Source organism: Blennius ocellaris (assembly GCF_963422515.1).
Source record: "Blennius ocellaris genome assembly, chromosome: 2".
Classification (NCBI taxonomy): Eukaryota; Metazoa; Chordata; class Actinopteri; order Blenniiformes; family Blenniidae; genus Blennius; species Blennius ocellaris.
The window spans coordinates 11,583,962-11,611,831 of record NC_137651.1 but is presented as its reverse complement, the minus strand read 5'-3'; the positions used below and the strand labels follow the sequence as shown (position 1 = coordinate 11,611,831).

The following is a 27,870-nucleotide window of genomic DNA, read 5'->3' as shown; positions in this document are numbered from 1 at the left end:
TGTCTTTTGTCTTTTGTTTAGAATGAGTGAGTAGTCTCTAAAACTGTTTGCTACTTTTTTTGGTTGATTTGAATTAAACTTATTTGTCAGTGGTTTCTGCTTTTCCAGCAGCTTGTCAGCTTTGCAGTCAGATGCTGAGTTATTTTCTGCTTTTCGTTTCTCTTTCATCTTATAATATATCATAAATTCCCATTAGTTTTCATATAATTGTTCTTGGGATTTTTTGTTACAGCTTTTTTCACCCCTTGTGTTTATGTTCTAGACATTTCTGTTGTCGACATCTCCGCCTATCCACTTGTTTGAAAACTTTACTGTTGTTCAGAATCGCTGCCTTCAACCTGTATATTGTATTTTTTTTCCCCTTCTATTCAGGTGACTTACGAAAAAGCATGCAACGTGGGTCTCTGAGCAAGACCCCCAATCCCAACCAGCTTCCACAATGGCAAATAATGCCAACCAATGGGTCAAATCGGTAAAATACCTTTCCCCAATAATAAAGGATGATGAGACAATACAAAAGTGTGCTGTATGTATGTATTATATAAAAGGTGTGTCCACATTACAAAACCAGATTTCCACACTCAGACAATCATATATTGAATATTTGTTTATGAGACCTCATGAAGAAGACTCTGTTATGAAGCTACCTAATGTGAACTGTCTCATATACTCATCATCAGGAACAATAAGAGCATTGTAGCTGACAGACTTAATCATTATGAATACTTTTAGGAATACTTTTCCTCTTGTGGAGGTGCACTGCCCCCTCTGGCACCTCGCAGTACTCTACACCAACATGGACCTCAATGGAGAAAACGTCTTACTTAAAACAATGTGATAAGAGCAGATTGGAGCATGAGGCTGCAAATTACTTTTAGCAGCCATTACAACTGTGATTTGGAGGCTGCTATTCATCTAATGTTACTATATTACTATGGTTAATATTTGTTAAACTAAGACTTCAGTGTTTGGGGATTGTTTTGGTGTGAATTTTTCTATTTCCTTTATGGGGAAACCTATGAAATAAGATGAGAGAGATTTGATTTTTAATCAGTTTGATTATCTTTGACATTTTTTGCAAGATTCAAGCATATAACACTGAACGATCGTTGAGGTTTGTTACTTTTTCCTTGAACTGTTGTTTTGATGAGGAGCTTTATTGTATAATAAACATTCACATTGATTATTTTATGTTTCATTCATTTTATCTTTTATATTTAAATTCTGTTTTCCTCCTGGAATTAAAAGCCTAAAATATGAAGCTGAAACTATAGATTGAAAGGGAATATTTGACAAAATTCACACAAACACTCAATTATATTTATAATGTTTGAGGAATGATAATGTATAGTTGCGTCTCAGAAAATATTTAATAATTGCAGCAAATGCACAATATCATCTGAAACAGAATACTTTTTTTGGTAAATATGGCCTATTTATGGTAAAAGAATACTTTAAAGCTATAGCTTTGTTTTATTAATCTATGTAGTTTGTGTTTGTGGATGTATCTTTACACATGTTCAATGTGTTGGCTGACTGAAATACGTTTTTGTAGACGATATTGACAGCTAAGAAACTATTTAGAAATTGAATTGGGGAAACGATAAAACCCAGCTTTATCAATACTGAACAGGAGTAAAATATATTTATGGCTAAGTTGTCTACAAAAAAAACCTTTCTTTTTCAAGCAGCCACTTTTAAAAATGAATTAACCACCCTTGATCTGGGATACGGTGCCTTTCCTAAGAAATTTATCACATAGAGAAGAACAGAGCAACAATATAAATCTTTGAAAAAGTTTCAAGATGCAGATAATGCAAGTGCAGGTCTGTAAATTACAGATTGCACATATTTCAAAGCCACCGGGATGGAAGTCATAACTCTTGTTTCTTGGTGCGCTCCTGCGGTGTGAAATATCACCTCGTGTCACAAAGTGACAAGTTTACAGAGGATGAGGTGAGTCGTTGCTTGGCAACAAGGTGATATAGTGGGTATGTCAACATGAGATAGCGGTTCAAAGATAGCGGCAGTCTTGGTGCTGTTGAGTAAGCTGAAAATGAGCATTGATGAATACTCAGATTATAAAGCAATTTGATTTGATTTAAAACCGTTAACTGCAGGCCACAGTTTATTACAAAGATCCCTCTCAGCACCCTCCAAGACCCCTCCGTTTGGTAAAAAGTGCCATTCATAACCTGTGAGGCCCCCGGCTGGAAACACAGTAATCTCATTTGTTCAGCAACAGATGTTTCTCTTAAAAACATCCGTTCACTGCTGAGAGAAAAGGCTGCCCCTCATTCTCTCAAGGGATCAAAGCTACCAGCATAATCACTATGAGATCGGTCACATTCTATACTGGTTCAATGAGACATATTGTCTTACAGTAGGCTTACTATGTTGTAAAAACTGTAAAAGTGGTCCTCCTTTGTCCCTCTCACACAGTCTACCTTAATTTCATGAGCAAGCTTTTGATGTTAAGAACATCAAACGGCAACGCAAAGGGACAGGAAAGAAGGACAAATAATGCATATGAAATGAGAAAACCCGGAGACAAATAAACAGCGCAGTGTTCCCATGTCACCGCTGCGCCTTAATCTGACGGCTGGTTTCCCATGGTTTTGTCTCACTGCCCCATAGACCCTCACTCTGTATCACTGATGGCTGCGGTGATTGCAATCATCCATCTTACTGTCAAAAGCCAAAAAGAAAAAAGAAAAAGAAAAGAGGGCAAGAAATCACACAGACAATCTCAGTCTTTCTCCCTTGTGTCCAGCAAACAAGCCACCCCACTGTGAACCTAACCAATACTTGGACCACAGGCCCTTTGCGGTGTGTATGTATGTCCGTATGCTTGGATGATTAACAGGGAGAACCATGTTTGTGTGTGTGTGTGTGTGTGTGTGTGTGTGTGTGTGTGTGTGTGTGTGTGTGTGTGTGTGTGTGTGTGTGTGTGTGTGTGTGTGTGGGTGTGTGTGTGCATCGTTGTGTTGTGTTGTGTGGGCCTGCACCGTGCTGCATGATCAGTCACTGGAGTGTACACGGGGCAGCAGTGGACATGTCTGATCTTGCAGCTGATCAAAAGCACCAGAGACTTGTTCCCTTGTGGCTTTGCGAGCGGCTGCCCTCATATCAACACAGCTCTGTTCGGTAGACAGGAGAAACAAGAGGGGAGCAGATCAGGGAGGAGGAGGAGGAGGAGGAGGAGGAGGAGGAGGAGGAGGAAGAGGAGGAGGAGAGACACCACATGAGGAGAGAAACAGACACAGGCAAGCATAACACAGATGAAAGGACACATGAATAAGGCCAGAGAACAAGATGACAATGACACATAACCACACTCCCTTCCCCATTCAGATGAATTAATCGGATGGCAAAAGTCAATCTGTTGTTGTAGAAGAGAAAACCACGTACATGATCACTCTCTGCAGAATGTTACCGCAATTTCTGCCAGGAAAGCTATTCCATTACAAAATTGCGATGTGAAAATGGGACAAATCCTTCACCTGGTTGCTTGTAGGTAAATCAGATGTTGAATTCACTCTCGGATGTTGTTGGTAACCTTGATGACAGGAACTTGTGTTATGCAATCACCTGCAGCGAGGATAAAGAGCAGGAAGAACAACAGCATGTTAATAGGAAGAGCTGCCCGTAAACAGTGTCGCCAAGCTGTGAAGTTGTGGGTGTAGACGGTATTGGCAAACGTAATTAAGTCCAATAAAGTGGAAACACAAGACCCGAATCCCTTTGTTGTTGTAACTTTAATTGTTCCTTAGCAATCAACACAAGATAAATACCTGCTGAGTACACCGTTTTGCAAATAATAAAAAAAAAGAAAGAAAAAAAAAAAAAAGACCAAAAACTTCCGTATGAACGTATAATGAAACATGCACAACAGCTGTATATTCAGAGCAGGCAAACGTCAGTAGATCCAGATTAACACGACAAATTAGAGACGGAACAAAAACCAGGACTCGTTTATGTGGCAATTATAGCCAAAGAGCACACAATATCTTCAAAAAAAACCATCTTTACCATAGTACCAAAGTAGTGTTTTCAGATGTATGTGTTTCACTTTGGAAATGTAGCTTTTTTTTTTATCTTTAGGTTTTAATAGAAACATGTGCACTTTGTCCTCCTTACACTTTTAAAACTTGTCACATGCCAGTTTTGATCTGTCACTTGCATAGAGGAGGATTCACACTCTGGTTTGCTGTTGCAACATCAACTCTGATATCAAACTGAATGTTGAGTCTCTGTCAGTGCATTTCTTGTATTAGCATTATATACAGTAAAAGATCAAACAAACACGGTGGGTAGATTTGACCACAGAGAGGAGTCAGTAGAAGAGGGTAATCACTAAAAACAGGTTTGAAATGAAACAAAAAATGTGAATGATTTTGGCCCCGCTACCTCAATGAAATCCTGTCTGCTTCCACAAACTGTTGCACTCTCCTGCATAGTGTCTTGCAATGATCTACAATAGGGTTGTTTTTTTCAAAGTGTGGGAGGATGGGAGCCTCTTCTCAGAGCTCGAACCACATTGCATCCTGCCAACTCACACACTGCACATTTGTCTCACACCAAGTAGTACATTTTGGCTGAATGTGTATTGTCTTTTTAAATATTACAATACATTATTGATAATTGCTGCTGTGATCCACAGGAAAGAAAAAGTATATATCTTCTGCATGGATATTTCTTTAAATTCTACATATAAGGGAAGTCTCTCTATATATCCTGCAATAGTTCTACTTTATTATACTTCTGGTTTTATTGATTTCATCATTTGAACTTGTTTTTGTATTTTTTTTTTTTACATGACCTCTATTATATTACTATTGTGAGTTTGTCTGAGGAATTAATCTGAAAGGACAAAAGGCATTGGCCAGCAACAGTGGCTAGAACCTTTATCATCAGATAAGATCCACAATTGAAACTGGGGTTTGGCTCCAGGGGCCCTTCCAGGTCTGTGCAGGGGTTACTCCACTAGAAATAGTGTGTGTGTGTGTGTGTGTGTGTGTGTGTGTGTGTGTGTGTGTGTGTGTGTGTGTGTGTGCGTGCGTGCGTGCGTGCGTGCGTGCGTGCGTGCGTGCGCGTGCGCGTGCGCGTGCGCGTGTGCGTGTGTGTGTGTGTGTATGGACTGGTGATCTGTCCAGAGTGTACCCTGTCATCCATTTCCTGTTAGCTGGGATTGGCTTCTGCACCCTGCAACATTTTCTCTTCCATACATGGACGCATGGATGAAAAAGGAATCCTTTTGCCCCCTTGAAATATCCTTTTAAAGGCCTTTGGTGAGGCTCGACCCACACTTTGTCAACCATTGATCTGTACAGTTTTCATCGCAGCATCTCATTAATGCGTCACATCCTGTTTCATTTGAACAAAAACCAAAGTGGATATAGCAGTTTTACATTTGAATGAGTCAGGTACATTTTTTTCTTGCCGTGTCAGCCGAACATAAAGAAAAGAGTATATTGCAACAGTGCAATTAATCTTTCTCTTTTCCCCAAAGAGCAAAAGATTATCTTCCAAATATGTCTTTTACATATGAAACCTTGTAATGGAGAAAACAAACATTGTCCCAGACATTGCTGGACCTTTATTTAGAAACCAACAGCTGGGTCTCTATGAGACATATTATGCAATTAATCACATCAGTTAAAAAAAAAAAAAGAAATCTCAGAGGCAGTTTATAAAAATGGAATCCCGTCAGCTTCAGCGCCCTGTCAGCCCTTTGTGTGAATGGTGCACTGGGGCCATGCGAGGTTTGTGGTTTCCGGGCCAAAATTCAACTGTTTCAGCATCTCCCTGCTCGCTTTCCAGATGTGCGCTCTCCAGATGCTATCCATTTCACCTACCTTTATTTTAAGCAGATATTCCTGGCGGCCTGTCATGTCTTACCTCAGCATTAACAAGGCACAGCACACAGAGAGACAGGGAGAAGGGAGAGGAAGAAATATGTTTGACGGGCGTATAAGACGAACCTGAGGTCATTGCAAGAATGTGTTTGACACTAAATACTACGTTTTGACTGCAGCTCTCGGGAACTCGGAGATTTGCAATGTCAGCCAAGCAAACGAATGTGTTTACTAGGCGGTCTTTCATCTCATGAAAAAGAAGAAAAAAAAAAGGAAAAAAAAGATGCCAAATCTCCCATAACACTGAAACAATATTTCTTTATGTAACACCATGAAATCGCAGCTGATTGAGTTATCCAGACTAAGGTCATGCAGCAACACAGAGGAAGAGGTTCCAATCTTCAACCTCTCCTATCTGCAGAGGCCTCCGTTTTTACAAGAATTTCAAGAAAAATAATCAAAGTTTGAGGAATAATTATAAACATAATTCCTGCCCTGCAAAATCTGAAAAAAAAAGAAAAAAATCATAAACACAAATACAAAATTAGACTGTACTCTTAAAGACGAACTCGTCGCCGCCTGTCGTCCAGCACTGGAGACTGTGGAGGGCTTTGTTCCGGCTGGAGCCGCTTCGTCTTCAGGACGGGAAAAGACAGTGGATCTGAGAAGCTGCCAAAGCCGGATGCCTCTGAGTTTTCTGTCCGAAGGCAAAACAAGAAGACAGCCGAAGCAATCAAGTGGGTAAACAACTTTTGCTCGAAAACGAAAGGAAAAAAAAAAAAAGACATTCTTAGCTTCTTGTGGAAATGAAATTAGGTATCAGATACAAACTTGCCTGTTTGACTGAATGTGACACCCTGGCAGGCAAAACTCAGCACGGCCTGACTGAGGTGCGATCGGATAAACGCAAACTGAAATCAAGACTCTCACTTTCTCGCTTTCACTTTAAACTTCTGTAACGAAACCCGAGTGAAGTGGAGATACATCAGAAATGCGGTTCGCACTTTGCCACTTCCCAACAGATAAATGAATGTACCCGTTGCTCCAGGTCCGAAAAGGTTTAATATGTATGCGCCTCCTTATCGAGCACCCTGCCAGAGAGCAGGCAAGCATGTTTCTACAAAATGTCAAATTATTCTTTTCACTTAATGATTCTCCTGTCTGGAGGAAATGACCCCCCCCCCCCCCCCCCCCGGGATCTGTTTTTCTCCTCACCATGAATACCGATCATGTGTTCCAGGATCAGGACCCTCTCGGCCAGGATCTTCAGCGCCTCCCTGAGCTGCTGCACGGCTTCACCCTGAACAACACAACCATTATGTTTATTCAGAGACAATGTCTCAAAGGATCTCAGGAGGTAAAAGATACTTATGTCTCTTACCTCATGCAAGCCTTCGCCGGGCCCTCCTTTTGGCCCCGGTGCTCCCTGTGAACACAGAGGGGAGCGATCTGGTGATGTACCAGTGTGTGCCTGCGCATGCATACGACTCATGAGGACAGAAGATAGCCCATTCTCCGTCATGATTTAAAGCTGGGTAAGATTAGAGTTCAGTGTGTGTGTGTGTTGCAACACGAGAGCTTTTTACTTACAGGTAGGCCCTGCTCACCTGCTTCCCCCGGAGGTCCCTGGCAGAGGAATAACAAGAGAGTAAGACAAACATTAACTCAGCCGACCTGCTCACGTTCACATTTCACTCCGCTTGCATTCGTTTTTTAACCCCATCCGAGCTTTTCTGCCTCTTAACCAGATCCGCAATGTTAAATCAAGCTGGTAGAGGACGGGGGTCAGGTTTAAAGACGGAGGCCCACTCGAGAGCTGACTACAGCGGGGACGTGACATGGCCGCCCTGATCAGTGAGGCCTGGCTTGGGATGTGAGAGAGAAGAAGATTAGTCACGGCTCGGAGTGAGTCTTTGAGGAAAAGCTTATTCACCTTTAATGTGTTTGAGATTGCACGACAACTTGAGCTTTTTACAAAACGTCCAACAAAAAGCATTTTTGATAGTTCAGTGGAATCAGACATGTTCTGCCAGACTGGTAATCCAATCATAAGCAGCCCCACCCTTTCCCCTGGATCTCCTCTTGGCCCGGCATCGCCGGGCTTGCCTTGGAGGCCTTGCTTGCCCTGGTGTGTCGAACAGAAGGACACGCATTAGCGATTAAAGCCACATGTTAATGTTCGCATTAATCCAACAATGGCCTCTCGGGAAACAGAAACTCACATCTTGTCCCGGGAGACCTGCCATCCCTGCAGGTCCTCGTGGTCCCGACAGGCCTGCAGTGATTCAAATTCAGAAAATGATGCTGATGTGAGAAGGATTGGTCAGAATTTACAAAGATCAACAAGATAAACCACTAAACCCCCAGCGTGCTCTACTTTGAATCTTTTTCCCCAACTGAGACATTTGACCGTAACACAACAAGCCATGCTTTTATATTCTCTGCTATTGTACGTCCATCTCAGTCATAGAAAAGACAGGGTACACCTTGGAGTGGTCGGCAGTTCATCAATTAGTTAAATTAAAGACATGCAGTTTGTCTATCTGGATTGTTGAGCAAAGCAATGAAAAAACTTGAATGTTCCCACTGTGAGACTAAAGTGCCAACCTTTACTGCACTTTTGATAAGTACATGGTTCAAGCCGCAGTCTATGATTTATAGTACTTTCAATCATAATAGCATTCTGTCGTCAATCGCACCTTGTAGATGAAGGTGCATCATGGAAGAGACCACTTCTATCAGGACACATGTTCCATTATAGAATAAGTTGATCACCCAGAGCGACTTCTTTTCTTTAACTTTTCCTCCATTAAAGTTCCTGAGCCATATCAGCACCATGCCCTCAAAAACACAATAAAACTACCAGACCTCTTTCATTTTTCTTTTTAACTTTTCAACCATCTGGACAAGGGCGATATTAATGAAAGTGTGCTTAAACAAGAAGCACAGACACACAAAGAACATGCTGGTGGTTTGTGGAGTTTTCTTGGGATTCGGGGACAGAAAGTAGTTTGTATTTGTACCTGTGGGTCCAACAGGACCAGGTGGACCAGGTGGACCAGGTGGACCAGCTATAATCTGAGGCACAGGGAGAACTGGACTGGGGTTCTCTTCTGGAAAAAAAACCCCAAAAAACCCCAACACATATCAAAAGTGTCTACGTGACAACAAAAACTGAATTCAATTCATATTTTGGACTGTACTCTATTGTAATAAATTGTAATAAATCTTTATTAATATGCACATATTTTAATGTCAACCCTGAGGAGAATAATATCCCAAAACCTTTTTACTTCTGACTCAACAGACTTATACAAATCTAACAGAAAATTAAAGTAACACTCATGTTCATGATATACACATACTGCAAAAGGAAATGGATGGCTGGATGGATGGCTGGATGGATGGATGGATGGCTGGATGGATGGATGGATGGATGGATGGACGGATGGATGGATGGATGGACGGATGGATGGATGGACGGATGGGTGAATAACATGAACCTTTTGTTGAATGGCGTAATTATTTCAATGATTTAAAGTTTACAAATACAAACACTGTTGCCAGTTTACTGCAAAATATGTGACCAAAGTAGAGCAGATACTTCTCCAATATGAAAGCTACGTTTCGTTCCAATCGATTTCAAGAGTATACTATTCATTTCACATTTAATTTTGTGAAATATATTCCTTTGAATGCCTTTCAGTTATTGAGTCTCCCTCTTGGAAAGTTATTTTAGGAACACAGAATCAAGAAAACATTCACGTAAGTTTAAGATTTACGAGAAAACGGCATCACAATGTAAAATTGATCCACATTTAGTGATTTCACATTCACGCGTTGTCACGTCTGCACATCTTTAACCTCTCGGATTAGTGAAAATAGCCTCTTTCAGACACTTGATGAAGGCTTCACCTGCAGTGACATACCAAACATTGTCCTCATGCGGAGGCCACAGTTATCTTACCGATCAAGTCCAAATCCAGTCATATTCAGATGTATTTGACACAAGCCTCTAAATAGCATAGATACTTGACATGTCTGCTGTTAATTGTGGTCGCTTTTGTTTGTTTGTTTTTTAAATTTCTAAAACATTTTTACCCCCATTGGCTTGTTGTTTGCTGTATCCTTATATCCATACCTTGAGTACATTTCAGGGAAAGATCTTTTTCCAAGCTAACAGAGGAGTTAAGACATCAGAGGTCCAGGTCAGGCTGCGGTTTCACGACAAGTCGACAGATGGACACCGTCCAGTGTGACAGTGATGGACAGGAGCAGCTGGCCGATCTAAACATGGTCCCGTTTAATGGAACAGCTAATGCTTGGACGTGATCTATCCTTACAGTAAACATGCGCAGAGTGGAAGCCGTCTCTTGTTCTCAGCATGTTGGATCGTTTCAAGTGCACTTGTAAGTATAAATTTTGTCTGAAACCACGCCACGTTTCCCCACCACTTTAACATATGCTCAGCGTCAGTCTTCCCCGCGTGTTCAAACGGCGCTGTTCCATTATGGCGGCAGTCCATAGAAAGGGTCTAGAAGGAGCAGATTTCCCTCTGGAACTAATTTTCTAATGCTACAGTCTCTCCAGGCCTGGCTGGCCTCCCTCAGAAACTCCACATGAGTGGCAGACTATCTCCTCCCTCGTTCAAAGTCGGACCAGCTTTTGGCTCGGGGCCGTGGCCAGTTTCCCCAAATCGCAGACGGTTGTGCTGACAGCTAACAAATTAGGCCTGATTTACAGCCAGTTGGCCCCCCCTCAGCTTACATGGTCCCACAGACCCAAATCTACATAGTTCCAGACCCGCAGACACTGTCCCGGGCTCAGAAAGGCAGCCAGCCAAGAGCCTAATCAGAGCCAGCAGGCCTCGCGAGGCAATGGTTATAGTATGGAGGTCTGCTGCCACTATGTGGCCAAAGTTAAGAACTGAACGTGGAAGGCTGTAACTTGCCTTCACTTCTATTGGTATCGTCAACTGGGATTGACTGTGTTGCACCACATCACTGGCTGAGATCTAATATAGAAGGTGGATGGATGGGCTTCTCTTCTAGCAAATTGTGGAAAAAAGTGTAGATCACAAGGAGTTAACAAAAAGTGGAAGTTGATCCAAAGTTGTCACGATGAATGACAAACGTCTTTGTATACAGTATGCTTATTTCAGCTTATTTCATGAACGCCCAAAGGTAAACGTGTGTATCATGGTGTTTGGCTGCGTGTTCCAGCAGTTGTGTTAAATGAGGTTGCAGTAAACAGTGGCTCAGGAGCAGTAAAACACACGGAAACAATTAAACTGAATCAATGCCAGGCCCGCGAGAGAAAGGAAACGACGCTCTCTCCATTAAAAGTTCAAGTGCTCTGCTGAATGCCATACAGTGTGTTTTTAGCATCTGCGCATCCACCTGTCTCCCCTTTTGAAGCACCTCCCACACACAGAAACTCGTTTCATGTTCTGCCTTGACAAAAGGATTTTTTTTTTTAATTCAGTCGAATTAACATCATGCACAAGAGATTTGAGTGTGAAACTAGTGGCTTCATTGTAGGATGAGCTGTTGGTGGTTTTGGCTTCAAACCAGAACATTCAAAAAAACTGAATGCTTGAATAGTTTTACAATAGTTGTGTGTAAGATGTACTTCTACCGAGCTCTCATTTGAGCCCATCTGGGACAATTTAGCTTGAAGATACATTAACAGAGTCGATGTGGAATAGAATAGTTTACCTTCATAGTCCACGTGAAAAACGTCACCCCGGACTCGGATAGGAGAAAGACTTGGCCCTGGAGGTCCTGGAGGCCCTGGTGGACCAGGAGGGCCGGCGAGACCTAACTCTCCATGTTGACCTCTGTCCCCCTTTGGTCCTGATCGTCAAAGAAAATGACATTAAACAGAGAGGAGTTTATTTTGATCAAAACCCAGATTGTAACATTTACACGAAACACCTGTTTAAAGGAGAAACGACGCCTTAATGCTAAGAAACATATATTTACCAACGGGTCCAGGCAGGCCTGCTACTCCAGCTGACCCTGGAGGTCCCCCATGTCCTGGTGGTCCCGGAGGTCCAATAGGCCCTGGAGGCCCTCGACCTGCTGGTATCCCACCTTCAAAATTAACCACAACTCGCCAAGTAGGAAAATGCAGCAAACGCTAGTATTGTCCAGTCTAAAGTCCAACTGATCTGGTGGTTTTATTGTGAATATTTCTGATCATGTGACCTTGTACATTTCCCGTCAGTACATGATCCGGTTATGCAACTGACATCTGTTTCATGTCTGAAAACATGCAATTGGTTGTTTTAATGAAACACTTATGGTAGTAAAATTTTCCTTTAACGACACATGTATCTCTAACGTTTTGTCACCTGGTGGCAGGTACGACGGCGGACCGAACGGCGTAGGCTTCGGCGTGTCCACCTCGTTGTCTGTTGATCCTCTTGGTCGACTACCGACTGACGGCGCAACCGAGCGGCCCTCCTCTAACAGCCATATCTAAAAATACGATCGGCACATTTCGGGTAGAATATATTCAAAGGAGTATGAATCCAAAACTCCCATTTTCCGATTATTCACAGCAATCGCAGATCTTTCTTACCTTTGATTCGATTGTATTTATTCTGCTGTTCATGTCATTGAAGCTGGTGCAGTTCATACACTCTGCAAAAAAAAAAAGCATAAAGGCAGAAGAAGGTAAGTTTAGTTCCTGCTCTACAGTGCGCACACATGCTGCTTCTTCTACATCTGTCTTTTTTTTTTTTCCCAGTATTTTCCTGTCTCTTTCCTACTTTTTTCTCTCCCTGCTGGCACCCTGAGCACTGCCGCTCAATCTCATACACAGCCGCTCCAGCCAAGATACACAAGAACAATGCTCGTCAAACCAGACCGGAGAGTTTATTAGGAATTCCTTCATAAATCATGTCACTCACTCACAGAATAAATATTATTACATTTCTCATTAAAAAAAAAAAAAAAAAATTCTGACTAGAACACACACCTGCTTGTATTCTGACTCAACAGGTTTCTCAATTTGCCTACTCGTAGTGATAGTTGCATATTCATGTCTCCCCTCCAGATTATCAAAGTCATTTAGTGTGCAGCACATGGAAACACATGTTTTTCAGGAAAAGACGCCCAAACTGGATTTATTTAAATTATAAAGCTCCATAATCCACAAGAAACTAATAAAATACATCAATGAGATGGAATCCATTAGTAGGAAACGCGATTCCTCAGTAAAAGGAACTTTTTTTATATTTTGCGCCTCTCATATCACATTACAAAAGACATTGGACTGCACGTTCTACCAGAAGTAGAACAGCAGTATGCATGTGAATGAGTTAAAGGGACTGATAGAACAAAGTACTTTGGGACCACTAAAGGAGTAAAAAAAACACTTCTTACTTTGAAGTTGTCGATTAAATGTGGTCGGTGGTGTCAGACAAGGGCAGGTTTGAGTTTATTCATTGAAGAGAAAGCTCAGCCTTGCACAGTTTTCCGCAAACTGACAGATTTCTTTCTCAGAGCAGCTGCCAGGAAAACTATGACGCTGGTGTCATATTTACATGCCTTTGATGCTGCGTGTGAGAAAGGATTCCTGTGAGGTGGCTGGTCAGACAGAAGTGCATTTTCATTCAGGGGAGACTGAAGCTAAAACAACTGACTCCTGGAGAAGGAGAGCTCCAGAACACAGAGGAAAACATAAGATGATAGAAATACATATTCTTTTCAAGCTGAGCGAAAGTTTGGGAGTGGTACATTTTCCCCTAGAAGAGCAGATACAGTGAAGCAACAGAAATAGAAAAAAAAAAACCCACAAAAGCTTTGAAAAATCAACAAAATTGGGGGACATATTCTATGAGGGGGGGCTCTTTCTCCCACAAATGGAGCCTCTGAGTTAAAGTGTCATATACAAATCTTAGACTTTACAGGTAATTCAATTTGGAGGGATTCAACCCTTTGCTGGGGTGGTTTTGGTTAAGTTTGATGTCCCTGCCTTGGTCAAACTTATCAGTTGAGAATGTCCTGTCAAAACATGAGGACAAAACATAAATGTAGCTTATTTTTATTTTCTTTCTTTCTGGTAATCTGTTTTGCCTTCAGCACCTGCCAAACAATTTACGAAGACACAAATGCATCGTTGAAATTCTTGTCTATCCCGAACTTGTTATGTCTTCAGTCCGCTTTGGACACACTGGTCATCTCACTCACACAAATTACAACATGTCACCACAACCACTAAACCACAGCTTAACATGCCTATACTTTTCTGGCTGTGCTGCAGTTTTGGATTCTTTACACTCACTATAATCCAAAACACAGCTTCATAGATAAAAAAACCAAACAAAAAAAAAAACCTCTATTTGGTCTAAATCTGAGCTGTCTTCTGGTCTATGGCTCATAAGAAGTCTGGTATGTCAGCTGTCAGTCCCGCAGATGGGACTTACCCACATTGTGGTCATAGCAGGGATAACTAGAAGAGACAGCAACTGGTGCTCATAAATAAAGCAACAACAAAAATGACCCAAACAGCTTTGGTCCGTCGAAATCGTCGTCTCCGACCACAGCACACAAGAGTACAAATGGCAGTCGCTGAGGTTTCTGTTTCACTCAAATAGAATGGGGTGACTGTCCGTACCATGTCTTTGTGTCGACAATCATGTACAACCAGGAAATCTCACCTTGGAAAGCAGCCACAAACAGAGACAATAATCAACCGTTCAACCCAAAACACATTCCTCCGAATTCGTCAACCAAGATACTGAGAGCCGTTGAAATATGCCCTAAATGACTCCACATAAAGTGATGTGACTGGGTGCACCGAAGCTTCCTACATGATGAGAAGGACATGAAAGATGCCCGGCAAGACCGGTATGAGCAGTCATGGGGCTCAACACGGTGGAGACTAATAAGACGATATCCCTTCATCTCCTTCACAGTTATTCATCATCAGCACACACACCCCCGTTGCACAAGCCTGTGATGCGTTCCCAGTTATTTTCAGTTTTGGGGGCAAATTGGTGGTGCGTCTCATTCTGGCAATAGTTCAGAAGGTCTATATCTCACGTGGATAGATGGACAGTAATGGGTTTCAGATAATTCCTCCATCCATCTTGTTTCCTGCTCACAGTGGCAGTATAAGAGAACAGAGAAGACCAGACATCGATGTCACTGTCTGAGACGTCACCTGTAACCTCCACCAGCTCTGAGGGCTCCCAGACCAAACCAGAGATACAGTCTCTCAGGACACCCTGTTCATGAAAGTCATAAAAAGAAGGGGGTGACAAGGTACAACCTCGGTGGAGTGGAGCGCTCACTTTCAACAAGTTGGTCTTAATGCCAACGATATGGACACAGTTCTCACACCGGAAGCACAAAGACCCAATATCCAGGGCCCTAAGAACTGTATTTCTGGACATATCTGGACATATCTCAACTCCTGAGGCTTTGCCACATGAGCCCACCACCTGCAAAATCCAACAAGGGAGGAGCGGTGCATTGCTCATGCAGTGTGAGAGAGCGGGGAGCCATGTGGCTCCTGCAACAGAAAATGGCTCTTGGAACATAGGTTTCAGATAATACATCCTAAAATTTTGGCAATCCTTTTATTTAACCTGAGTGTTGTCAGGAGGTGGCAGAAACCCCCCAAAACAAGTTTCCCTTCTTGCGCTTCTGGCTCCGTAGTCTCTGAGTTGTTTAAGTTCTCTAAATGGGTTTTTGGTCAGATGTCTGAATTACAGTCTGTGGTTAACACAAGCTCACTGGCTTTTCGTGGTTTGCTCTGCAACACTGAATATATCAAAATACCTCGCTGCTGAAGTTGACATTTTTTAGGTCTCGTTAAAAAGGCAAAGACTAACAAAGGGCTAAATTAGACCATAAAGTCATGGAAATAACTCTTCTATATCCCACTTGTTATTATATTCTTGGAAGCGTTACAACTTGCAGATTTATCATCCGATCGTATTGTTCAGATTGAAAACAATAAAAATGGTTTTGCAGAGAAAAGCAAAGACACCAAATCATACAATGAATAGAATGAACTGAACTTTCTTTCTTTTTCGGCCATTCTCACATCAGATTTCTTTTTAAATATATTTTGATACGGGCAGTTGGGGTTGGTGGTGTTTCACTGTGAAGATGATCTTGTTGGATGACACAGATAAACGTTTCTTGCCTCCAGGGCAGACATTCTGTTTCTATAAGCACTTCAGTGGCGCTTATAGAAAATTATAGCACAAAAAACTAACCAGAATATCATTTTATCACCATCAGACTCTACTGGATCTTACTCTTTTATTATTATTAGTATTATTATTTTTTAATTAATTTAGTTTTTTAACAACTGCATTGATCGGGGTGGCCCGCCCTGCATTGGCCCATGGGGTGAGCCATCCTCGTGTTAGAGTGGTGGGTCTGCGGTGTCCTTTGGGGTCCTAACATGCTGGGGATGCATCATAAGCTGACGTTGGCTGAGGCTCTGGAAGAGTCTGGGTGGGACCGGAGTGTGCAGGTTGATCCTGGAGGGCTCTGGCTCATGCTGGGCCTCATCTTGGATTTAATAGCATTTAATAGCACAGACCTAGACCTACATTCTTCACTGCTAATGAGCAAACTTGTCCACTCTACATCTTGTGTCTCGAAATAAACCAGACATATCTTGTTATTATGTCATAAACAGACACCACAGGAAAACACCAGAATTAAGTCACTCTACCAGAAATGTGAACCGGAGTAAAACAACATTACTTTCTGAGGGTGGCAGGCGGGATTTCTGTGTCTACAGTTGGAATTTAATTATGTTGGGTTAGCAAACCAAACTTCCGCAGCACTGGAGCCGATGTTTAGAACGGGACCACAGCTATAGAGTCTGTTTGGATCCATAATTACGCCATGGCAACATAAGGCAGGGTTATTTTTCTTGGACTGTACTCAGCTCATGGGAAAAATTCAAAATCATGCTGTCTTTAGTGGGAAGCCAAATAAACAGAAAGAAAGGCAAATGTTTCTGCTCTGAAGAGAAGGATAGATTTATGTGTTCAGGCAGTTTTACAAAGTCTTCAGATGCTACATCCACTCTGATGTTGTTGAACATTTATTGAAATAAATGGTGAGCCTCCGTTTGGTGGGGGAGTTGTTATTCTCTTTTTTCTTAAAAATGTTGACATGATTTATAACCTCTGATGCCGAATGCTGAATTAAACACAGTGTAGTTAATAAATAATTAGATCACTGGGTAACTACATCATGCAAAAGATTTAAATGCCCTTAAATAAAGTACAGCAGGAAAAAAAACTGAGACAAGCAGCTGCCTGCTTAAATCAAATTCCCTCTAGGAGTAGAACAGAGCATAATTAAGACTATAACATTTTTCCAGCCACTTTTTAATTCATCATAATAATGACATTTTTAAAGATCCATTTTAAACGTTAACGTCATACGAATAAAATTAAAGTCCATTATTCATCCACGTGTAATGAGTCATCCCCTGTCATTATATGAGATCTACAGGACAAGACAGGGCAGGATGATTAGTCAAGCATGAAAATCAGTCTGCAGGCACAGTCTGCTGAGACATTTCCTACATTAGACCTGGATGTACATGAAACAAATCAGTGTTTTTTTTTACTTTTTTTCTGCACAAACACACCCACAGAGCCAACCTCCACCAGAACACACACCATGACGCACGCGGCTGAGAATAGTCGTTTTCAAATGCTGCTGAATATCATCTGCCTGTGTGTGTGTGTGTGTGTGTGTGTGTGTGTGTGTGTGTGTGTGTGTGTGTGTGTGTGTGTGTGTGTGTGTGTGTGTGTGTGTGTGTGTGTGTGTGTGTGTGTGTGTGTGTGTGTGTGTGTGTGTGTGTGTGTGTGTGTGTGTGTGTGTGTGTGTGTGTGTGTGTGTGTGTGTGTGTGTGAAGAGCACTGAAGGACGATCCATTCAAGCATCTTCTTGGACCAACTCAAGAGTTGTTGTCACAGCACCAAGACAAACAGATGTGTGTGTGTGTGTGTGTGTGTGTGTGTGTGTGTGTGTGTGTGTGTGTGTGTGTGTGTGTGTGCGTGTGTGTGTGTGTGCGCGTGTGTGTGTGTGCGCGCGTGCGTGCGTGTAAGACCACAGACAGCCTCCGAGAGCTGGCAGAGTCCCATACGCCTGTTGTGTGTCGGCTCCAGCCGGCAATTGGTCAGCTATTGCTGGCATGAGGAACAGCTGGCACAAAATTCACACACACACACACACACACACACACACACACACACACACACACACACACACACACACACACACACACACACACACACACTTTGACTAAGTTGGCCAGTGATTTTTGCAATCCGCAGAGTTTTTTTTTTTAGCATTTTTTCAACATGATGCCAATGGACAGGCCACACACTGTTGAAATAAAATGAAACATTTACATACAAGGAATTAGTGTATTTTCTTTTGTGCTATTGCATCAATGATATATTAACTTTATTTTATCAGGAACTAGATACAAAAGTGAGTCTATAAGGCCACAGTGTGAAGCAATCATGTCTTTCCTCACACTATGCTATTTGTCATAGTGCAAGAAAAACTGAGCTTTTTTTTTCTCTAGACTCTGAAAAGAAATCACATGCTGACTAAATGTATTTGCTTGTGTCATCATACTGCATTGATATGGTTGAATCACATCTGTCGTTACTGGAGATTGAGGACCCTGCCGGTGCACAGACATACACTCATCGTCATGCTATTATGAGTTATTGCCGTGTGAATTCCAGGCAGGAGAGACGAGAGCAGGATGATCAGCAGAAAGAAGGGAGACATTTTCAAGGATTAAATGGTTCCCCAGGAATGTATTATGGACACACTGGAGAGTGTGAAGACAGAAAATGTAGAAATGTAAAAGTATCCCTGCTTACGCATGATAACCAACGAGTCGCTTTTGTGGGACAAGAATAAGAAGACAAACCAGAAGACATGATTCCTTTAACAAAGTTGGATATAAGGAAATATATGGAATTGTGTGGGTTGTCACAGAAAGTCATTATAACGTCCACCACGGACTTGGATAGTTTTTATGGTCTACGCCACAACACAACAAGGATTCAACAAGCTACACTGAGGTCAAATAAGGTTCTAAAATACTGTGCACTCACCTTGCATCTTCGGGTCTTTATGAATATCTGTATAGGTTTTGCAAGAGTATGTGTTTACAGTACTGTTTCACTTCTGTCACCACGTTATCAGGTAGTTTCTGTTCCCCTGGCTGACAGTTTGAATGCAAAATATCATTTATTTCTCATCAAGATCCTTCTTGGTAACAAAGAAACCAGAAAATATTAGCACTTAGTGTACTTCAATTCCCACATTTCAGATCTAAAACACCCACGGAGTTATCATAGATTGATTGTTTTTTTTACGAAATAAAATAATTGAATTTGAAGTTACTGAAAGTTGAACAAGAAAGTGTGTTGTTTTTAGCCTTAACGTGTACAGAGTTTGATCCATTGTAATATCATTCCATTCCACTCCCTGGCTCAGATTGTCGAGTAAAAATCAAATCACATCTAATCTTCCACGGGGACATGGTCACTCCGGGACTCTCATGGTCATATGATAAACATGATCATGCCCCTTTCAGGAGAAACTGCTACAGCCTTCTCTTGGAATGACACTTGTCTTTGTTCAGCATTTCGGTAAAAAAAATTTTTTTTTAAACGAACACGCAGCAGTCCTGTCGGTTTCAGCTGCGCTCAAACTATATGATGCACAAACAAACTGCAGATGCCGTGATGAGAAACTCTGCAGTGACTCTACAGGAGCTCGGTTTGACTGTTAAAATATGTCTTTCATCTTTCAGCTCTGGATATTCCAACCATTATCTGATTTCTTAGCTTACTGGTTGTCACACAAACTAACTTGTGCAAAAGTTTCCTAAAACTCTTTTGGGGTTGTTTTTTGTGTGTGTGGAAAGCAGGTTAGTGTAAAAACACAATTAAGTAAAAAAATATATATATTAGACGCTACTCCTACATCTTCTGGAAATCAAAAGCATGCATTCCCCAGATTACAAACAGAAACCCTGCAGATGTCAGACCAGTTTGGATACATCTCTCTTTCCTTCACCCTAAAACTTTGCTGAGGTCTCAGGAGACTCACCGACAACTCTGTATTAACAGATGTGTGGAGTTGCAGAAAAGTTGGACAAATGGAAAGATAAGGCTGGAAGGCAGGAAACTCTGCCGATAAGCTGACGAAAGAAACGAAAAGCCACGGAAGAAGTATGAGCAGAGCATCATCCATCAGACAGACCGGGAGGAGGGACAGCTGAGCTTTCCCATCGCTCTCAGCAGGTCAGAGGTCACCCTTTGACCTATATTTAAGCACAACCAGGGACGTAACAGAGACATCAGTCACATCTCTACACCGCAGAAGTCGTGTTCCGGAGGCGCACATGTGGAATATAGTTGTACTTTATCACTTTGCTCGAAGGAGAGGAGAGCGGGAGGTCGAAAGGTCACAGGAAGTTAGACAAATGGAAAGCAGCAAGGAATTATAGAAGGTACAAATCCAAGCAGTGGCAAGAAAAAGCAGAGGTAAAAGAGCAAAGGCCAGCACGGAGCGGAAAAAAATCACAGGGTGTTTTTGAACCATGTATAATGTGGTTGGTGTTAAAGATAATCCCTCCAACAATGGCTTTTTAACACACTTCCCTCATTTCCTGCTCATCCAGCTGCAGAAGTTGAAAAGGCGACTTGAGCAGCTTCATAGCTGCAGCATTAACAAATTAACACATATGACATCCTATGCTCTCCGCAAACTTTTCACTGATGTAATGAATTCACTTAAAACACACACACACACACACACACACGCTCACACAGAGAAAAATCCTTTGCATGAACACCCAGTATTAAACTCTTTTAAAGGCCTTTCCTCCCTGAACTTTATCGCGAGATCAAAAGGTGACGGTTCTCATGAGGGAAGGCCTTGGCACTAGATTATGTCTCCCTGTACACTGTACAGAGGCGAGACACACAGTCCCTGCAGTTAATATGATCTTGTGTGCAGATAAATGCCGGGGTGCTGCTGCGATGGAACAAGGAGGGGATGTGTGTGCGTGCGCGCACGTGTGTGTGCAATGGGGATGGAGTGGGGGGGACGACACGGAAATTCCGAACACATTTCAATCAAATGTGTTCCATGCCGTCATGTGTTAGCACAACTCTGCTGAAAGCAAAATGTAAATTTTCAGATGCACTATTATACGCAAGCCAGCACAAACCAGGATGTCAAAAAAAATATTGACGGGTCAGGGTGTCAACCAAGTGAATTTGGAAAAAAAGACACATTTCCCATTAGTAAACACATAAAAATTCAAGCTTTTGAGACCAGAGGCATTTGGCCACAAGTTTCAGGACTTTTCACAGTGCTCTAAGGTCATCAAGGACGAGGACATGAAAAGTACAACACACTAAAGGCTCGCTAGACTTCCAACATGACCACAGTAAAACATTTAACACCCGATTCGTTACCTGTTCAAACGAAAGAATTGCTTTTTTCAAAGTCATGCACATTCAAGCAGTAGCAGCCATTAAAGTGCGGTTTCGTACATTTTCATCACGAATATTGGGAGTTATAGTCTATAGCAGAGGCAAATACTTCACTGTTGAACCCTAAAAACAACATAATAAGGAATAAAATATTCTTTTACTTACAGCAAATCAAAATTAGATGAATTAGTATGAGAATTTGATTTGGACATAAATAATGTAAGGTATTTGTTTTGAACAAACATGAAAATTATGGTTTTGTGTTTGTCTATTGTAAATGTTGTACATAAAATGCACAAAAATATATGTAAAAGTGTAAATCTTTAGAAACCAAATAGCAGACTGATGTAAAGTCGGACTGTAAGGTAACAAAGGGGTCGATATGAGACTGATCTTCTGCTCTGCTCCTTTTCATTCCGACTGTGTTTTCTTTTTAATTATTACCTTTGAATGAAATAAAAAAAACAAAAAACATTATTTCCTGCTTTTGCTCATTTTAATGAATGACTATTTCTCTCGAATTATTTGAGACAGAATAACAGGAGAGAAAGACATTTGCGGAAAATGGTTCGGTATTCCGAGGACGAAAACACCTACCCTGTGCAGAAGTGATGGAAGCAAACTTTGAGTCTCGCCTTCTTTGTGTCCTTTGTCTCTACATCTCCGAGGGCCTCGGGGGCCTCTGAAGTGGAGCCAGGACCCCATCAAACTAAAACCAGAGGTGATGTCATTTTCATTGGTTGCGGCTGTCTTCTCTCTCTCTCTCTCTCTCTGATAAAACAGCTGGCTCTGCGCCCTGTTGCAGCAGTTTTCTGCTACACAGAGCTGCATGCTCAGTGTGTGTGTATGAGTGACATAAAGGCCCAAAGATAAATGCACACACACACACACACACCCACACCCACACCACACACCCACACACACACACACACACACACACACACACACACACACACACACACACACACACACACACACACACACACACACACACACACACACACACACACACACACACACACACACACACACACACACACACAATCTGATTTCTGTTATCAGCCAAAGCTGTCCAAGCTCAAAGTAACTGACATTTCGGGAAACACACTTATTTGCCCTTGCCAAAACTTAAATTGAAAGATTGATACCATGGCTAATTTTTGTTCAATATGAACCTTGAACAAGAAAAGGTTTGAATCATCTCATCCTGCTCTACTGAACCAGACCAAAACCCATAAAGATTGTTTAAACTCAGATTTATGTGGATTTATATATATATATATATATATATATATATATATATAAAAATCTATATAAATCAAATATTGGCCGTTTAACATTACAGATGCTTTAATAACAAGCTTGAATAGGCAAAGACTGTACATAGCTCAATCAATCAGCGTCAGCATCAAATCTAGTAAACACAAGTGAGTGTTCAAGACATAAGGCATTTGTGGAAATAAGTAACAGCACATTGCTCTCTACGATTCTGTTAATGAGTCTCCAAAGCAAGACAGGCCGAGGCTAAGCTGCTGGCTTTGGCTTTCGAAATGAATAAGAGTCAAAAATACACATGTTCTACATTTGAGTTCAACTAAATATCAACATTTTTGTTAGCAAAAACGATTACAAGATCATGATTTGATTTTTTTTTTTCCCACTAAGAAGTCAAGGCATTGAAAAATATTCAGATACAATTGCAAAACAAAACTCTTGAAAGCACATTTCCGAAATCATTTATCTTCTTTGAGACGACATGTCTTGTATACAAAGCAAATCATGATTAAAAGGCATTGTTGCTGTGGTGCGATTCTGTTGTTCACAGTCTACTACATTACTCCGTGGTGTTTGCATGTTCTGCCTGTGTGTGTGTGTGTGTGTGTGTGTGTGTGTGTGTGTGTGTGTGTGTGTGTGTGTGTGTGTGTGTGTGTGTGTGTGTGTGTGTGTGTGTGTGTGTGTGTGTGTGTGTGTGTGTGTGTGTGTGTGTGTGTGTGTGTGTGTGTGTGTGTGTGTGTGTGTGTGTGTGTGTGGAGGGTTTTCTGCAGGTACTCAGACAATTTCACAAAAGAAACATTGGAGGTGACTTTAAATTGCCTGTCGGCATGAATTTGTGCGCGTGTGTGGCCGCTTCTTCTGTGCCGGACTGATGACTTGTCCAGTGTGAACCTTGCCTTCAGTCACACCGGCTCCAGCGCACCCTGTGACCCCAGCACTTTACATATTCCATCCCTTGCAAGATGGTAGTGTTAATCTCCTCTAAATGCTTGAACCTTGAACAGAAAGTGCACATTTCCAGAGTTGTAGAAATGTCCCTCTGGTAGCAGCAATTTTTCACAATGATGTGAATAATTTGTGTTTTGAAAGCTTTCAGAAGAAGATGCTAGTAGCGCTTAAATCACGCTGTCATCTCGGACGAGAAGCAGCTGCATTCAAACAAAAACATCTGTATTCAATGTGACCCAGCTGTTTAAAAAAACAACGGAACATCTTTTGCAGAAAATCCCAAACTGCTCAAACTGTGGTAATAACATGAAGGACAGCTACTATTGCTAAGTTATCACTAACACACTGCTTCTTTTTTTTTTTTTTTTGTATTGCAGAGGCAGAGCGGCGTCTGCAGGAGGGAATCAAGTTGTAGTTTTAGAGCCGCAGCCTGATCTTCACATGGTCACGTGTATTACAGAGATCTGGTGCAGGAGCACCATTAATCTGAGCGGGGCAACTTTCCCACACATTCAGTTCTGCTGCTGTCGGAGCAGCTGGAGGCTTCAGCCACGAAAACACTCGCCATGAGGTCTCTTCCCTTCTCTTCTCTTCTCTTCTCCTCTCCTCTCTTCTCTTCTCTTCTCTTCTCTTCACAAACACCTTGTTGTTTTTTCGTGCACTAAATGTATTCCCTCAGCATCCCCTCCTTCTGTGGTCTCGCTCCAACACACTGACTCCTGCCAACTCTCTCTCCACTCCTCGTTGTGAAGCAGAGTCTCAGTGACATCAACATCAAGTCTTTGAGGCCTTCCTAGCCGACTCGAGCCCTGGCCCTCATTCTATCCATATGGAGGTGATTTTCCTGTCGCTCTGGAGCCATTAGAAAAGTGCAAATACATTTCAGCAAATGTTAAATAAACAGCGTGATTACTTCTTCACACTCCTGCAACCACTTTGGTCTCAAGTGAACCGTAATCTCTGGCATTACAGAGTCAGCGGATACGTTATGTGCTAATCTTTGTGCAAGGATAATATCCACAATCTGGAAAGTAACAACCTCAAAAGCACTGGAATAATGCCTGTGTTTATTCCATTAGCATTCAAATTTGTTTTTGTGGGAAGTCTTGCCAATCCAAGTTCAACAATGGACAATCTTGCAAAATGGAACCAGTTGTGGCAATTATGAGCAATAAATAGAACCCACTTTTTGAGGTAACTATTAAAGTTGGACATATCTGAACTGGCCGTGCCAGAGTACGTCAGTGACATATCAGTTCTTCATCCAATCCAGTGCTGCCTCCATCTCTCTCTGCAGTCCTTCGTGATATTTAAAACAAAACATATGAAATTCAGCCATATCTGAGACCTCTATCCACCGTCCATCTTTGACTGCTGTGACTGGCCCCTGGGTGAAAATGTAGGTCTTTACTAAGCCCAGAGTCTGCGGTCTGTGGCTGCACTGCCCATGAGATGTCGGCTACCTCCCACTTTATGAGCTGCTGTGCTTAACGCTCCTCTGAGCTGTTTTTTCATTCCTCTTTTTGTCTTCAATAACCACCTTATATTCAGGTAGCCCGACTAAACGGTCATTGTGCTATCAGCAGCTCATGTGTGATTGTGCAAACAAAACAGAGGAAAAGAAAGAACAGAAGGATATAATTGTAATTCTCACCCTCGTTCCAGCCACATAAAAGCCTAACAAGCAAAAGGAAAAGGTAGAAAAACTACAGGGCACAAGATCCCTTTCAACTCCCGCTTCACTGTAGTCCCAACTCAGAAAAGTGATCCAACACACGCTTTCAATTCTAATGCAAAATGACTTTATAATCATTTTGGGAGGCTGTTTGCAGCACAGTAGCATGATTAGCAAAACATTCAGCATTACACCACCAAACATTAAAAACTGGCACTGATGTGGGTCGAGGTGCCTGCTGCTACTAAAATGATACAGATGGAACGTGTTTGGCAAAACACATGGCTTTCATTTCAACCCGTGGCGAATTAGTCTCAAATGAAACTATGGTCGTCTCCAGTTTTTCTACTTTGGTGTTCCAGAAAGCGGCATCGTGTGCCGGCTTCGGAAAACTCACCTTCACGACACTCCTCTCCCACAAACCCTGGACAGCATCTCCACTCCAAAGCCGTCACTTGCTTGTAGGTAGTCTTGAAAGATGGCCTGAGTACAGTCCTGTAGCTGGAAACCAACACAAAAACAATGTTATCAGGGAACCTCAGTAGATTTGATCTCTCTGCAAAAACAAAGAATCACACCCAGTGTAAATGTTCCATTCTTTGCTTTCGTGGGAAAATAAGAAGAATTAAACCCCCGCAAGCAACGTTTGAATGGCTAATAAACATTAGCAAATGTACTTTATATGATTATGTCATATATAAGACACAGAGACTTTTAAGTGTCTTTAACGGAGCCAAACCGTAAAAAGTAAAGTACATCTGACTTTATTGTGTGGATGCAACAAATGATATTAAACACATTGTTAAGCAAATGAATTTCGAAACATACATACTGTTTAACTTTAAAGCAATAACAAAAACAATCGATTTCAATAAGACAAAGGGTGTAAACATTGCATGACTGAGGCACTAGTGCTTGTGGGGCTCCTTAATCATTAAATCTGCCCTGTGCAGGACCCCCCACACACACACATATTCAAGACTGAACATTTAAACAGAATGAGCTGAGTGTTGAGGGTACCTGATGATTTTGGCACAGGGTCCTGGCCATCTGCAGCCCTGAAACACTCTCTGCACAGTGGTTTCTGTCCCGTTGTGAACCTGACAGGTTACCGTTTTGGAAACAGTGTACTGACACCAGTTCCTTAAATTTGGAATAAAAGAGACATTTTAGACAAAGTAAAAGACGATAAATGCAATAAAGCTGACACATTAAACGCAAACTGAAAAAAAGCAAAAAGCATGCCTAAACGAAGAGCTTCTATTGTGACCTGCAAGTCTTGCTTCTCAATAAGTTGCATTTGCTCGTTAAGTGAAACAACCTGTCCAGTGTGAGCGAACCTGAGTTGGGTACGTGATCCAGTCCCCGGTGGTCCAGTGTTGCTACTCTGCTCGGATTTGATGCGATGCCGCTGCACGGTGATGCCTGGGAAGTGATAAACAAACCCGGTTCCCAGCGAAGAGCAGACTAAACTGATCCACACGCACAGCGCGCAGAGTGTAGAAAGAGTCATCACGTCCCTTTGACTTACCACCTGACTGAAAAATCCGACAATAGACAAATAAGTCCTGAAGTTATAAATCCTTTCTTGGTCTATTTGATCTGAAACGGGTTGCGAAAGGAAAACCAAACAATACCAAATCCACTAAACCCTTTAAAGGGGTTGTTCATTTCTTCTTTCCAATATGAAATAAGCTGTCCCTGTTAACAGCCCAAAATGACCGAGACGCAGCCTCTTCCTATAGAATAATGTGCGATACTGACGTTTGACGCTGTGCCGAGCGCCGAGGAGTCAAATATCCAGCGTGCGTAAAAGACGCGCGGAGTGTGAGGGCAGGAGGCAGCGTGCGTAAAAGCGCATCTGGTCCTCATAGAAAACCACGATATCTAATACTTAACTTGCGAACAAAGTACATTTTCAAACGGTTTCAAACACATTCCGTATCCTTTATGAGTTTCGTCTTTATAGCCCTGTTTATATTGAAAGCACACTGGCCCACACGGTGACTTCTTATTAAAGCATATTAAACCGATAAGGGTAACACGCGCATATCCGGTCATAAAGATCACTTCGCTACTTATCTATTTGAAGATGTTTAAATTATATTTAAATGAATCCATATCTGAACATTTTAAACTAAGCTGATACATCATAAAATACAAGATTTCCAGTGAACAAACCAATACAAAATCTATAATTCAGGACACTACACGTAAAGGGTGGCATTGCTTTGGTAGTGTTCATCTTTCAATCAAAAGGTTATAGGTTCGATTCCTCATCTCCATACGTCAACGTGTCTTTGTCTTTGAGCAAGACTGGACCCCAAAGTCCTCCAAATGGATGGATTGTGCACCTTGCATAGCATTTGCCCCCATTGGTGTTTGACTATAATGAGTGTAAAACTTTGCAGACCCCTCGAGCTGTGGAAAAACAGCTATTTAATAGAAACCTGACTCTCTCTATATATAAAAATTCCTTTTGTTGTGTATCATACTGAAAGAGTTCTTTAAAAAAAAAAAAAAATCCAGTCGTGATCTTTATGCATCCTGTTGTGGCCATCTTGCTTTTTTGGGGGTCATTTTGCTTA

The 27,870-nt window shown here is 41.8% G+C and overlaps 1 protein-coding gene across 1 annotated transcript; it reads right to left on the bottom strand.

The window, feature by feature from the left end:
• Window positions 1–5,572: 5,572 nt before the first annotated feature.
• Window positions 5,573–26,825, bottom strand: col26a1 (collagen, type XXVI, alpha 1). Its single transcript, XM_080511519.1, has 14 exons — window positions 26,623–26,825; window positions 26,303–26,425; window positions 25,680–25,783; window positions 12,444–12,505; window positions 12,214–12,340; window positions 11,843–11,941; window positions 11,576–11,713; window positions 8,882–8,971; window positions 8,081–8,133; window positions 7,921–7,983; window positions 7,449–7,484; window positions 7,240–7,284; window positions 7,074–7,158; window positions 5,573–6,555 (listed from the first exon to the last, which is right to left on the bottom strand). Exons 1-14 carry the CDS (start codon window positions 26,793–26,795, stop codon window positions 6,416–6,418), a joined length of 1,338 nt encoding a protein of 445 aa, XP_080367645.1. The 5' UTR covers window positions 26,796–26,825; the 3' UTR covers window positions 5,573–6,415.
• Window positions 26,826–27,870: the final 1,045 nt, after the last annotated feature.

Excerpts from the sequence above, each read along its gene's own strand:
- col26a1 (XM_080511519.1), bottom strand. The coding sequence starts at position 26,795 with ATGACTCTTTCTACACTCTGCGCGCTGTGCGTGTGGATCAGTTTAGTC. Across the intron at positions 7,984-8,080 it reads CAGGTCTCCCGGGACAAGAT|GGCAAGCAAGGCCTCCAAGG; the intron begins GTGAGTTTCTGT and ends TCGACACACCAG. Across the intron at positions 7,159-7,239 it reads CCGGCGAAGGCTTGCATGAG|GGTGAAGCCGTGCAGCAGCT; the intron begins GTAAGAGACATA and ends TGTGTTGTTCAG.